We start from the raw sequence: 14,853 nt of genomic DNA, 5'->3' as shown, positions 1-14,853 counted from the left end.
TTTTTTATCACATCTCCATAACATCTAATAGAATAATGTAATCATGACTGTGTCATGATTATTTGCTTGCATTGCATCCAAAACTAATTGGTATGTTTTTGTTATTGATAATATTGAAATAATAATGAGAGGCAGCATTTTATAGGAGAAAGAAGGCTCCCTTTGGAGTAGAGAAGACTTAGGTTCAAATTCTTGATATGCCAGTTACTGTGTGAGCATGGGCAAGTTAATTTACTCTGAGCTTGTTTCCTCATTTGCTAAATGGGGATATAAATATTTACCTTGTGGAGATGTGCACGGTATATAATTATATATATAAAGGACCTTGTACAATCCCTGATATATAATGTACTGTCACTAAATGGTAACTATGGCCATTATTACTGTTAATAGTCTTATAACTAATGAAAACACTGACTTTGTCAGAAATCAGTTCCTTTATGGAGATTGAACATGAATGAAAAAGAATAAAGGTCTTTAAAAATGCCTCTGATCTTTTGACCATTTGCCTAGAGTCTGAGTTACCACCCTCACTTCATAAATGCAAAGTAGACTGTATAAAAGAAAAAAAAAAAAGCTCTAATTTATTCCCTCAAAACATTTATCAAATGAACTAGGATTTCTGGGAAAGATTAAGAGCTTATATTTTTTATTGGACTTACTGCCCACAAAATTTTATAGAGGAAAAAAGGAGGGGATTAGCAAAAGCAGTACTATTTCTGTTTTATCTGCTACCTGTGATTATACATCTTCCTGAGATGTCATTAATTATAGGAGTGCCATTCACAATGTCGCTACTTAATATATTAGAATTTTCACCAAAATTCTATGTGTGGGGCTTAGAAATTGACAGCTGAATTTTTGTATGAGGCTGAAACTTGAAGACAGAGGGAACACCTAGTTGCTATGGACTGAATGTTTGTGTTTCCCCCCCCACCCCATCCCACCCCGAATTCCTATGTTGAACTCCTAACCCCCAATGTGATGATATTTGTACGTGGAGGGATCCCTCACAAATGGGATTGTGCTTTTATAAAACAGACACCTGGGAGCTCTCTTGCCCACTTCTCCGTGGGACGATACAAAGAGAAAATGGCCATCTGCAACCCAGAAGAGGGCTCTTACCAGAACCCAACATGCTGGCACCGTGATCTTGTCTTCTAGCTTCCAGAATAATGAGAAATTAATTTCTGTCGTTTATAAGCTACCTAGTCTATGGTGTTCTGTTATAGCAGCCCAAACTGACTGAGAGCTGTGCAGAGATAGCCCGGAAACCTATGAGGGATTTCCCCAAACGTTCAAGGCTGAGGGATGAACTTTACATGCGCAGGGTGAGACCACCTGAGGCTTTCTAGTTAGCAGCTGCTACAGGGTTGGGAGCAGAACAGAGATTCTTGAGATCAAGCACTGCTGGGGAACATCAGAGTTGTGAACCCTCCATGTGGAGCGATTCTTTTTAACACTTTGTTATTACTCCTGGATTCCAACTGATAGACCAGAAAGGTTGCACTTTACCAGAAAGGACCATACCCTATAGTAAGGCCCACACTAGATTTGCCTTAACAAAGTCTATAACCAAGCCTAATAAAACCTGTAGGTGAGACAGAGTTTAGAAGTTGAGTCCTATCAAGTTAGAGGAGCTTTAAAAACATCTTGGGCTTTACACATATCTGCACTAACAAATATATCACTAAGTTTACACACGTTTAAGATAATCAGCCAGTAATTAAACTGTCTGCTAAAACAAGAATCAATATTCTTCAGAAAAAGATAATAGAATCCAGGGTCTTATAATCTGTTCTTCAAAATACTCAGTATTCAATAAAAATCACAAGGCATACACAGAAATAGTAAATGTGACCTATTTACTCTTTTCATGAAAACATGCAGTTAGTAGAAACATAACTCAACATGGCACAAATGTTGAATATAGCATCTAAAGACTTTAAAGCAGTTCTTGTAAACATGTTCAAAAAATTAAAGAAATTTTGTTCAAAGAGTAAAGGAAAATCGGTTCTAATGAGTGAATAAATAGGGAATCTCAGAGACATGTGGAAACCAAAAAAAAAGACCAATGGAAATTTTAGAACTGAATAATACATTTAACTGAAATGAAAACTTCACTGGATGGTCCTGACAGATTGCAGATGGCAGAAGAAAGTCAGTTACCTTGAAGACACATAAAATATACAAACTAAAGAATCTGAGGAAAAAAAGATTGAAGAAAAATGAAGAGAACTTTGGAGACCTGTGGACAGGAGCAAACAAATTGTCTAATATAGAAGTATGCTCTTATTTTATAAGGCTGGTGTAATCTAGATTCCAAAACTGGGAAAGGAAAATAAAGAAAAGAAAATTATAGGTCCAATTATCTTATGAACATAGGTGCAAAAACCTAAATAAAATATTAGCTAACATAATACAAAAACATATTCACAAAAAAATATTGAATGGGACTACAGGAAGGCACAGCCGCAGAAAATTCTGTCAAAGTAATTTATTTTATAAATAGGCTAAAGTTTACAAAGCTCATATGATTATTTCAACAATCAGTATAGAAAGATCACTTGACACTGTTCAATACCTATTTACTTTTGTAAGGATTAATATGGAAGTAAACATATACAAAAGTAGAAATAATAGTATAATGAACTCCCGCATACCTGTCGTCAAGTTTCAAGAATTACATGGCTAATTTGTTTCATCCATACCCTCATCCACTTTCCATCATTACCACCTCCCACCTCCACTGACATTTTTGAAGCAAATCCAAGACATCATATATCATCCATAAATACTTTAGTGTGCATGACTTTTTAAAAAATAAGGGCAATTTTTTTTTAAAGAACAGGACCCCAGTACCTGTTATTATTATGTAATTATTATCATTCCTAAAAATATTTTAACAAAAAAAGGTTTGAAATCATTATATGTCCAGTCAGCATTCAAATTTCCCCTATTGTCTCATAAATAGTTTATATCAGATTACGTCTGTTTAATCTCTTTTGATACATAGGGTCTCCCTTGTTTATTTTTTCCTTTTCAATTGTTTGAAGAAATCATATTGTTGTTATTTTTCTGTTTGCATCATTATGAAACCATAATTAACAAGTTGGTTACTTTGAATATTATATTTCCTGTACCTTGGTGATAGATTTGAATGCTTGGTCAGATTTAAGTTTGATTTTTGGCATGAAAAGTGGTGTTGTGTATTCCTGATTGCATCACCTGAGAAGGGACACAATGTCTTATTGTCTGTAATTAAATATTAGATTGGTGCAAAAGTAATTGTGGTTTTTGCAATTATTTTTAACCTTTTGAACCGCAATTACTTTTGTACCAACCTAATACCTAGGAATTAAGTATGAACTTTATTCAGGAAACTTGAAACCTCTAATAAAGGACATTGAAAATGATGTGATAAATGAACAAGCATTTTATGTTCTTGGATAGGATGATGTCATATTTCTAAGATGTCAATTCCCAAAATTAGTTTATAGATTTAATACATCACAATAAAATTTCCAGTTGGACTGTTTGAAGAAATTGATAAACTTACTCTAAAATAAAATGAAGCAATGAAGGATCACAAATAGCTAAATCAATCTCATAAAAAAAAGAGAGTTTTGCTGAACAGGATGTTAAGAAGTCATAGTAATGAAGCAGTGTGATATTGTTGCAAGAATAGACAAAAAGAACACTGAAACAGAATAGAAAGTTTGAATATAAAGCTTTAGGTAGTTAATATATGAAGTCTGACAATTATGTTAGCGAACTCATCCTAGGAAAAAGGGCTCCATATGTCATTGAGGAATAGCAGTACAGTTACCTTCGAAGTACACCCCTTGGGAAGCTATGCACTGACGCCAGTGCCTAGTCCACCCTTCAAAGCAATTTTGGAACTCTTTATCTGGAATGGCCATCAGAGCTATCATCATATTACCCTTGATGTCCTGAATGTCATCAAAATGTCTTTCTTTATCTTTGGGTGAAGAAAGAAGTCATTGGGGGCCAGATCAGATGAGTAGGGAGGGTGTTCCGATACAGTTATTTGTTTACTGGCTAAAAACTCCCTCACAGACAGTGCCATGTGAGCTGGTGCATTGTCATGATGCAAGAGTCATGAATTATTGGTGAAAAGTTCAGGTAGTCTAACTTTTTCACGCTGGCTTTTCAGCACTTCCAAATAGTAAACTTGGTTAACTCTTTGTCCAGTTGGTACAAATTCAGAATGAACAGTCCCTCTGATATCAAAAAAGGTTAGCAACATCGTTACAAGTTCATGAACTTAATTATCAGAACTTTGTATTATACAAATGGTGCCACAAATCAGTCAGGGGAAGAATGGAAAGTTTAGAGATATTGCTGGTAAATCAAGCTCACTCTCTAGAGGAAAAATAAATAAACAAAATGGATCCTGGGTTTCTATTTAACCTCACGTACAAAGATTGAGTCTTGGTGGGTTAAATATCAAAATGTGAAAGGTAAAACTATGAAGGTGATGGAACAAAATATTTCTGTCACCTAGGAATGGGAAAGATTCTTAAAATGTAAGAAATACAACACAAAAACCAAAATATCAGGCAAAAATGATTGGTTGATTTATACCAAAGTAAGGTATTTCTATAGGTGAAGTATACCCTGGACAATGTTTATAAATAGGTAAAAAAGAAGAAGGTATTTGCAATATCTATAATTGACAGGAGATTAATAACTAGAGTACCCACAAACTCCTCTAAGAAATACACAAACCCCAATAGAAAAACGGGCAAAGGATATGAGCAGACAATTTTTATATAGTAAAGAAAGCAGAAAACTCTTATAAACACATAAAGATATGTTCAGACTCATCTGTAATCTCAGAAATTCAATAGTGAGATGGTACTTTATATTTGTTACACTGGGGAAAACAAGAAAGCTTGACAATACCAAGGTTGAGAAGAATGTGGGCATAGTAACCCTCAAGCATTGGTAGACTAGTGTGACACTGTGGACAACAACTTGGAATTATTTGGTTAAACTAAGAATACTCATACTCCATGACTTAATTTCTTTTCTGTTCACCACACACTACATGGGAAATTAAAAGACCAAGCAACCACAAATTGGGGAAGATATATGCAACATATATAATAGACAAAAAATTCATATCTAGAAGATATATAGAACTCATGTAAAACAGGAGAGAGAGAGAGAGAGAGAGAGAGAGAGAGAGAGAGAGAGAGAGAATGAATCCAGTAGAAAAATGAGCAATAGAACTACTAGGCAGTTCGCAAAGAGAAAATGGAAAGACTAATCAAAACATGAAAAGGTGCACAACCTCAGTAGTAATCAGAGATGCAAAATAAACCCACAGTGAGATACCTGAATTATAGAAACCCAAATATACAAAAATTAAAAATACCAACAATACCAAATGTTGGTGAGGATGTGAAAAATAAGAACTCTTATATACCCCCTACAGAAATACAAGTAGGTAAAACTACTTTGGAAAATAGTGTAGCATTACCTATTAAAGTCCCACATGTGCAAAACCCATTAAAAATCAATCCACTCCCACTCTAGAATGTGTACACTAGTAAACATGTACTAGAATGTTCATCATAACATTCTTTATAGCCAAAAATGGAAACAGTGCAAGTGACCATCAATAGTAGAAAACATAAATAGATCAATATATATTCATATACGTAGTAGAGTGCTATCTGTCAATGGAAAAAACTTCCAGCTACACAGCATCAACACTGGGTGAATTCCACAACATAATAGTGAGAGAAACCAGTCACAGAAGAATACATCTAGTATTAATTCCATTTATGTAACATAACAGGAAAGAATTAAACAATATCTTGTTTAGAAGTACATATATGAACAGCAGAAGTATTTAGAAAGCAAGGGAATTATTGTAACAAAAGTCAGGGTAGTGGTTACTTCCAGGAAAAGAAAGACAAAGCAATGTTTGGGGCATTTCTGAGGTCTAGTCATGTTCTATTTTTTAAGCTGCGTGTTAGTTGCACAGGTATATGCTTTATTGTTAATACTTAAGATGAATATGTTTTATGTTCTAATGTCTGTATGTATATTTTGCACTAAAAATGATTTTTAAAGCGATTGGATCGGACAATCTATTAGATTCTTTTAATCTTTGATGGTATATGGCCCAGGCCCTTCCCAACTGGATTTATTGTTGGCCCTTCATCGACAGCTCAATTTAAACAATTTACACCGATATGCATATACAGGTGAATTAGATAGGTGTGGGGACAGAGTCCCAGAGAGCAGTTCCCAGGCTCTTGGCCTCACGTGGAAAGGTGTTGGCTCAGTTATTAGATGGCCATCAGCTGGAATCAGATGGCCATCCGCTGTGGCTGGATGGTCAGCAGCTATTACTGGTTAGCCATTAGCCACTAATATAACTGCCGTGGCTACGTTGGGTGTTTGGTTGGTTGGTTAGTGGGTTGGTTGGCAGAGAAGCTGACGGCAGGTTGCGGACCATGTCCTCCTGCTTCCTGTGTCTCCAACCCAGCCGCCAGCGAGACTATAGTGGTGTGACTCCCCTATCTATGGCTCCGTTGGCATTCCTTTTTGGCCTCACCATATCCTGTGTTCTTGTGTGGGGAGCAGGAGCTGAGACCCTGCATGACCATAGGAAACTTCAAAAAAAGAGGACAGGGACGCACTAACAAAGAGGAAATCACAATAGGAGACTAAGAAGAGGAAAATGATGATCCGATTTAAGATGATCCTTCTCTTCTCAGGAAGGCAACTTGAGAATTCCTGTTTTTAGGTCCAACTCCCTGATCTGTGCACTTTCCCATTATACAACCAGCTATTCTGTCCTTTGTCCAGCTTTGGGCCCAGTTTGATGTCACAGAAGAACCGCCCCCCCCGCCCCTTTGGAAGCCCCGCCTCCTATTGCGGCCCCGCCCCGCCGGGCATTCCCCGAGCCCCGCCCCCAGCCGTTCGTCCTCGCGCGGTGGCTTCGGCCTGTCCCCGCTCCGCCTGTTCCGGCCCCGCCCCTCCTGGCTGCCATGACAACGAGTCCCCGCCCCGCGCACAGCTGCTGCTCGGGCGGGACCCAGGCTGGACCGCGGGCCCCGGCCTGGGGGCCACAGCTGCCACCGCTGCCGCCACCTCGTCTCCTCCCCGTCCCCGCCCCGCCCTGCGTCTCCTCGCCTCTCTCGGGCCCGAGGCCGGGGTCCTTCCCCGCCGCCCCATCCCGCGCGGATGCCGAAGGTGAAGGCGCTGCAATGCGCCCTGGCGCTGGAGATCCGCTCCGTGAGTACTGGTCGCTCCCCCAGCCCCCGCCGCCCTGGGTGTCAGTGAGCCCCTGGAATTGACTCGCATCGCCTTTTCTGTTCACCTCCGAGAACCCTGAGTCACCTCCAAACTTCCTTCACCCTCTAAATCATCCTTAGGGAGGCGAACCCCTTGTCACCTCGGTCTTCCCCAAACTCCTGAGCGCCCTCCCACTCCAGCCACGCAGAGGTCTGACCCCCCACCGCAGCTCTCTTCGCTTCATCCCAGCTTCCAGTTGGAGTTTCTTGGAATCATATCCGAACCGCTTCAGAGACCCTCTTTCCGCCCACAACTTTCCAATGAATTGTTTTTTTGGGGGGGAGGAGGGGCTTCTCTTTAAATTCCTCTTTTTTTGCCCCTCTTCTTAGTGAGAATCACTGGTCCCGCTTCTCTTCAGTCTTGGGTGAGGGGGGCATTTCTTCCCAAATCACTGCAGGCCAGACTTTTTCAAATTTCCAAGCTTCTGATTCGCGTCCTTTACTTTCAGTCTTCAATGTACAATCCCCACACCCAACTACTGAAGTGTGTTGTCATTGCACAAAGCACGTTGCCATCAACCCCAGCCTCTCCCAGGGCCAACCCCTCAGAAATCATTTCAGGCCCCTCCAGTCCCGAAATCCTCCCGACATTGAGAGAAAAACCTCATTCTTCCTGTCACTGTAAGAAAGGCACCAACTTTTAAAGGGAAACTACTCATTCGCTGAAGTCGCTCTGCAGGGCTTGCAAAGCCACCTAGTCACTCTGCAGACTTGCTGAAAAGGGTCCTTTCCCCCAACCTGCTGTGCAAATGCAGCCCAGGCAGAGAACCCGAAGTCTTCCTCAAGTGAGGGGGCTTGGACTTGAGAAAACTTCTTTCCCCTTCATTCTTTAGAGAACCCCCTCATTTTCCTCTTCCGATGAGAGCTCCAGCTTGGAAGAGTCTTTCCATGCCCCCATTTTAGATCAGCAGGCTGTTGGGAACCAAACTTCCTCCTTCAGTCCTTTTTCTTTCCTCCCACCTTCTCTCAACTCAGCCTTCCATCTCCCAGCAAAACTGGGGGAGGGGGGCTGTGAGGGTACTTAAATGTCCAACACCACTCGCCTGGGTGCTGCACCAAGTGCCTCCCCCCACTTCCTTCCTGCACAGCCTGCAGGCAAGGCTTCCCTCCCCACCTGCCCCACCCTTCCAGGGTCCCCCTCTTTCCTGGCGGTGCCTCCTCCCAGTAGAATGAGGCTGCTGCAGCACTGTCCAGGAAACAAACCTCCAGGGAAGTCACAAGACTGCTTTAGGTCTGCTGTTAGGTCTTAAAGAAGGAAAGGCTGGGTAGGGCAGAGTAGGAGGCAGGGGTGGAAGACATGCAAGTTTCTGGTGCTTTCCGTTTAAGCCAGCAGAGATTTTTTTTCTCTGTTGGAAACTCCATAGCCCTAGCTTCAGATATTTTCCTTCCACAGCTTGCCAAAGTTTGGCAACTTTTTTGTACAGTCAGATTCGTTCAGAGAAAGAATACACGAAGCTTTCTAAACCGCTAGCTCAGGGCAGTTAGTAAAACTCAGCAGACTTTGTTACTGGCTGCTGCTTCCTCCCTGTCTAACCAATGGGGTACTGCAGCCTGGTGAGTGCAGCTGCCTGACGGGCTTGCGGCTGTGTCCCTTCCTTGGCCACACAGACCTTCCAAGAGGAAGTACTTTGCTGTACTGTAACTGATGACTGCCTGAAGGAGTTTGAGGAACAATATTTATCTCATTACGCTTCCTCCTCAGTATTAGTTGTACTGCAGAAAGTGAATGACTGTAAAGTGGAGTTTGGTTCATGGAAGCTTAAGAAATCATGCGAGTGTAAACGTTTCCTATTTTTTTCAAACATCTGAGTTACAGAATTTCACATTTCTAAGACATCTTAGCTACCGTGGAATTTACTCCTTTTCATAGGTGAGAAAATCATGCAGGCTTAGCGTAACTGATTATTTTTCTAAGGTTGCACAACTATTATGAGGCACGTCTGCAACAGGATACTAAGCTTTCTGGCCAGCACAAGCCCTGTTAAATGTATATACATATGTATAAAATAAATGTTTTTTGCTGAAAATTTGAAAGTAAGTTGTTGATGTCATATTTCCCTCCTAAATACTTCAGTATACATCTTCTAAAAATAAGGGTGGTTGTACATAACCACAAAACCATTATCACACCTAAGAAATTAGTGATCATTTCTTAGTATCTAGTTCTTATTCAAGTTTCCTCAGTTGTCCCCAAAAATGAATTGTGTAGTTAACTTTTTCAAACCAGTTTGAAAGTTTACATGTTGCATTTTCTTGTTAGCTCTTTTTAGTCCATTTTATGTAGAGCAGTTCTATGTTTTCATTCCCATGATGTTTCCTTTTTTTAAATTGAATTTAGATATATTTATACACTCATGTCACCATTATTTCGATCAAACTTTAGAACACTTCCATGACCCCAGGAAATTACCTTATACCACTTTCAAGCTCCATGTAGAGAGAACTGCTATTCTGATTTCTATAACTGTAGATTAGTTTGCTAGTACTTGAACGTCATATTAAATGGAGCCGTGTAGTACGTCTTATTTTGTGTTGGCTTCTTTTGCTCAGCATATTTTTGAAACACACCATCCATGTTGGTGTTTTTATCAGTAACTTATTTTTCTGTTAGGTTGGTGCAAAAGTAATTGTGGTTTAAAAGGTTAAAAATAATTGCTAAAACCGTAGTTACTTTTGCACCAACCTAATAGATTGTGGAGTAGTAGAATTCTATTGTATGTGCATACCATAACATGTTTATTTTCTTTACTGTTGATTATTTGGGTTGTTATCAGGTTGTGGTTGCCATGGATAAAGCTACTACTGTGTTTCCCTGAAAATAAGACCGGATCTTATATCGTATTTCCCAAAAAATAAGACTTGGTCTTATATTAATTTTTGCTCCAAAAGACTCTTTAGAGCGTATTTTCAGGGGATGTCTTATTTTTTCATGTATAACAATCTACATTTATTCAAATACAATCATGCCATCTTCTTCTGGAACATCATCATGATGTACTAAATGCGTCCATCTGGGCTTAACTGGGGCTTATTTTCGGGGAAACACGGTATGAACATTCCTTCTTGTAAAAATCTTTTTGTGCACATTACCTTTTGAAGAGATTATGCTCAGATATAGAATATCCCCTGTTGTGTTATGGTTTTAATTTTTTCTCTGTGTGGTAACATTTAATTTGTTCCCAATTCCTATAAACTGGAAATTAGATGTTTTACTTTGATTTTCCTATTGAAAGTATGGCACTCCATTCACCTCTCATCTCTCCTGTCTTCGCCCTCCATGTTTATTTTTGCTGCAATCGTCTATTAGTGGTAACCTAATATGTCTAATACTGTGGTAATACGAGAGCAAACACAGTAAAACATGAAAGGTTTTGGTATATAACAACAGTTTGTGTTCCTCAACAGAGAGAGACATATGACCTGAAAGAAAAAGATATTGCTAGGAAGAAAGTGTGACTTTTCTTAGTGAATCTTTGGAGAATGAAATAATAACATATCACGTAACTTGTTTTTAAAGAGCAGCAAAAGAATTGTATTTCCTATCACTTAACATTTTATTTTTTAACCATTTTTTCAATTTTTATTTTTTCAATTACAATTGACCTTCAGTATTATTTTATATTAGTTTCAGGTGTACAGCATAGTGGTTAGACATTTATATAATTTACGAACTGATCCCCCAATAAGTCTAGTACCCACCTGGCACCATACATAGTTGTTACAATATTATTATTATTGACTAAATTCCCTATGCTGTACCTTACATCCCGTGACTATTTGGTAACTGCCAATTGTACTTCTTACTCCTTTCACCTTTTTCACTCAGCCCTCCTCCACTCTGGCAATCATCAGTTTGTTCTCTGTATCTGTATTTCCCATCACTTATACTTTTAATATTTGAAAAATTTTATCTGTGATATGAAAAAGTATTGTTGCTTTTTCTTCTATCTGTCTCCTTGTCATTATTCACTAGTTCAATTTTCATGAGATTATTTGGGAAAATAGAGGAAGAAACTGGGAATACAAGAGTAAAATTCATGAAACCGGCCCATTTGCTTTACCTGAGTAGTGTTAGTTTGGGGTTAGTTTATATATAATTCCCAGTATTTCTTCTCTACACTCACTTCATCTAATTACCTCACTCAAATTATTTATAGGGTTGGGGCAAGCAGATTTGGGTCCTTTTCAATCAAAAATGAACATTTGTGAACCTTATCCACGTTCCTGTGGAGTGGTTTCTCTGTTACGCTACAATTGGTGGTACATTTCCCTGGAATATTGACTTAAAAAAAAAAGTGAAAAACAAAACTTTATAAAATACTTCAAACTTACAGAAAAAGAAAAAAAGCCTGAATACTGTGGTTTTCCCCCACTCCAATTTAACAAATGCTGTATTTTGTGTGTTTGCTGCAGATTTATGTTTTTAAGAAATGAAATATTACAGATCTAGATAAGGCCCCTTTGCACCTTTCCTGAACCCGGTTAATTTTCCCTCCCTCCCTGGATTTAAGGTAATCAATATCCTGAAGTTGGAGTGTATACTTTTCATTCAGGCTTTTGTACTTCTCTACATATTTGTGTATGTCTATGTATTACCTTAGTATAAAACCTATACTATGGTTTTATTTAACAATTTACACAAATGGCGTCATACTGTATGTATCCTTCTGCAAACCAGTTTTTTTCCACTTGACTGTTTTTGAGAATTGTCAGTGTTTCTTGCAGATCTAGTTCATTTTCTTAATTGCTATGTAATGCGGTATGTTTATATGACAGAGATTTAATTTTTATTCCCGTTAATGAACTTTTAAATGCCAGTGTTTTCCTCCTTTTTTAATATTACAATGTCACAATTAATATATTTGTACATATTTCCTGTTGTCAATAGGTCAAGTTGTTTTCAAAAGCAGGTACTGTGTTCTAAGGAGCATTTTAGAAATTTGTTGTGCTAACCTTGTTTGCCATAGTGGTTGTTGTTGGTGGTGGGGTCCTGTTGGTGTTAGTTGTCTGGTATTCTGCTTGACATGAATGTTACATAGAATATGTAGATGGAAATCTATTTATAATTATTAGATATTAAGAACCTAACTCTGTTTTATTCATACGCACAAAGTCTCCCTTTTTGAAAGGTTTTAAAATACCATGAATTTTACCGGAATACAATTACAATTACCATGTAAACTGAGGAAATAGTGTACTTTGTTTTGTGTGGGACTCTGGTAAGAATATACTTTTTTTTGGGAAAATCATGGCACCAGTGGCAGCACTGCTTGTATTTGAGTTGCCAATATGTGACACCTGTCATTCTGCTTTTGAAACTGTTTATTTCATGTATATTCTGTGTATAGGTGCAAATTTATCTTCTAGCTTAGTCCTGCTTGAGCATTTACATGTTGAATATACGAGTATATTTTATTATAAATTATTTCTTTTTTTTCAGTTAAGAGTATTGGTTTATGTTTTAGTTACATATATATAGGTAAATTGTAAAATAGTGTTTTGGATGCTAACCTCTATTGGATATATGTTATGTAAATTTCGAAGTCTAGTTGAAGCTTATTTTTTCACTTTAGTTTTACTTTTTTTAGTAATGCCTTTTTTCATTTTCTAATTTTTGTTGTTGTCGCTGGTAAACAAAGAATGCTATTATCTTTTTAAATTAACTTTTTATGGAACTGTAGCATACATTCATAAAGTGCACGAATCCTAAGTGTGTAATCACTACCCAGATCAATAATTCGAATATTATTAGCAACCCACAGTGCCCCCTTGTGGGCCCTTCCTCCCAGCCGCTCCACCTGCCCCCTTCCCATCCCGGAGGTAGCCACTAACTTGACTTCGGGCACAATAGATTTTGAACTTCTGAAATATCCATTCCTCTCTCTCTCTCTCTCTCTCCAGTATGAACTAACTCTAACGTTTTTATGATAATTCACCTTTGTTGTTTTGTGAGACATTAGTTCTTTATCAATGCTATTGTTTTTTTCCTCCAGTTTTATTGAGATATTAATTGACACAGAACTGTGTAAGCTTGAGGAATACAATGTGTTGATTTCATACACTTAAAAAGTTGCAAAATGGTTACCACCATAATATTAGCTACAACCTCCGCTCATCACATAGTTGCCATTTCTTTTTTGTAGTGAGAACATTTAAGATCTATACTCTTAGCAACATTCAAGTATATAATATAGTATTATTAGCTGTACACACCCGCTGTATATTAGATCCCCAAACTTGTTAATCTTATAACTGGAAGTTTGTACTCTTTGACCAATATCTTGTTCCCTCACAACCCCTGAACCCCTGATAACCACCACTCTCCTCTGTTTCTCTGAGTCTGTCTTTTTTATATTCCACATATAAGTGACATCATATAGTATTTGTCTTTCTCTAATTGACTTATTTCACGTAGCATAATGCTTTCAAGGTCCATCCAAGTTGTTGGCAAATGGCAGGTTTTTTACATTTTATATATTTTTTGTAACAAGTCTTCAAAATCTTTTCAAATAATTCTTCAAAATCTTCAAAATCTTACATTTTACAAGAACAACAACCCATCTCAGGTTGGACTAGCCATATCTATAGGCGTAAGTGGCTAGCAGGTATCATATTGGAGAGCACAAATTTGAGGGACTCTAAGACAGTTTGGTTTTAATGAGGCAGAGTAGTAAATGAAGCTGATATACAGAATGAGATTTGCTGGAGAACCTTGATTTTAATAATCAGTATGGAATGTATTAGGACAAAAATGGAAAATTTAATAAGATGTAGATAGAGTCAGTGATAGTATTGAATAAATGCTCTATCAGGCACTGTTCTAAGCATTTTGAATGTATTGTGTTGATTCATTTACTGTCTGATTTTAAGTAAGTAAATCACCAATCCTTTCTTGGGGTCTGTTGTTTTCATATATAAAAAAAAAATCCAAAGCTATACTAGATAATCTCTGAGCTTCTTCTTAATACAGAAAGTCAGTGTTTTTGGATACACTGACGAGGAAAACAAAATTTCTGTCCTCAGGGAATTTATAGTCAAATAAAAGAGATGAAATGTACCCACTTAATTCAAATGCAAGGAGACAATAATTAGGACCTTAAGAGAACTATACAATGTTACGAGACTCTAAAACATATTTACTTAGATGTAGTAAATTCATCACAAATGTCAAAATTAGATTGAATTGAGTAATGACAGCTGGTGAATCGAGAAGTTTTGTGTAGGAGATGGCACTTGGTGTAAGCCTTGGCAGGCGATGGGAATAAATGAGGAGAAGACGGAATGGAGTAGAAAGAAATAGTAATCCAGATAATGGAAGAACGTGAGGCAACAAAGCAATGTGTGTGTTCAGAGAACAATGAAAGATATACTTTGATTCTGTGATTGGAGGTTGGTGTATAATAGTGCTAAGTGGGTAGGTTGGATTCAAATCTTAGCCTTCCAGTCCCTGCTGAGGGCATGCCTATCACTGACAATGAGATACTGCAGCGGCTGGAGAGAGCGTGCCACGGATTTT

The 14,853-nt window shown here is 38.0% G+C and overlaps 1 protein-coding gene across 4 annotated transcripts in view; it reads left to right on the top strand.

Moving 5' to 3' along the window:
* The first annotated feature begins 7,039 nt into the window (after positions 1-7,039).
* Positions 7,040-14,853, top strand: part of SPATA6 (spermatogenesis associated 6) — a 99,406-nt gene continuing 91,592 nt past the window's right edge. For all 4 annotated transcript variants that reach the window (XM_019710877.2, XM_019710875.2, XM_019710876.2 and 1 more), the window contains exon 1: positions 7,040-7,278. In XM_019710877.2, coding sequence (XP_019566436.1) covers positions 7,228-7,278 — 51 coding nt within the window. In that variant the 5' untranslated portion in view covers positions 7,040-7,227. The remainder of the gene's footprint in view (positions 7,279-14,853) is intronic.

Source organism: Rhinolophus sinicus, linkage group LG06 (assembly GCF_036562045.2).
Source record: "Rhinolophus sinicus isolate RSC01 linkage group LG06, ASM3656204v1, whole genome shotgun sequence".
NCBI lineage: Eukaryota > Metazoa > Chordata > Mammalia > Chiroptera > Rhinolophidae > Rhinolophus > Rhinolophus sinicus.
This window is presented reverse-complemented; position numbering and strand designations above follow the sequence as displayed.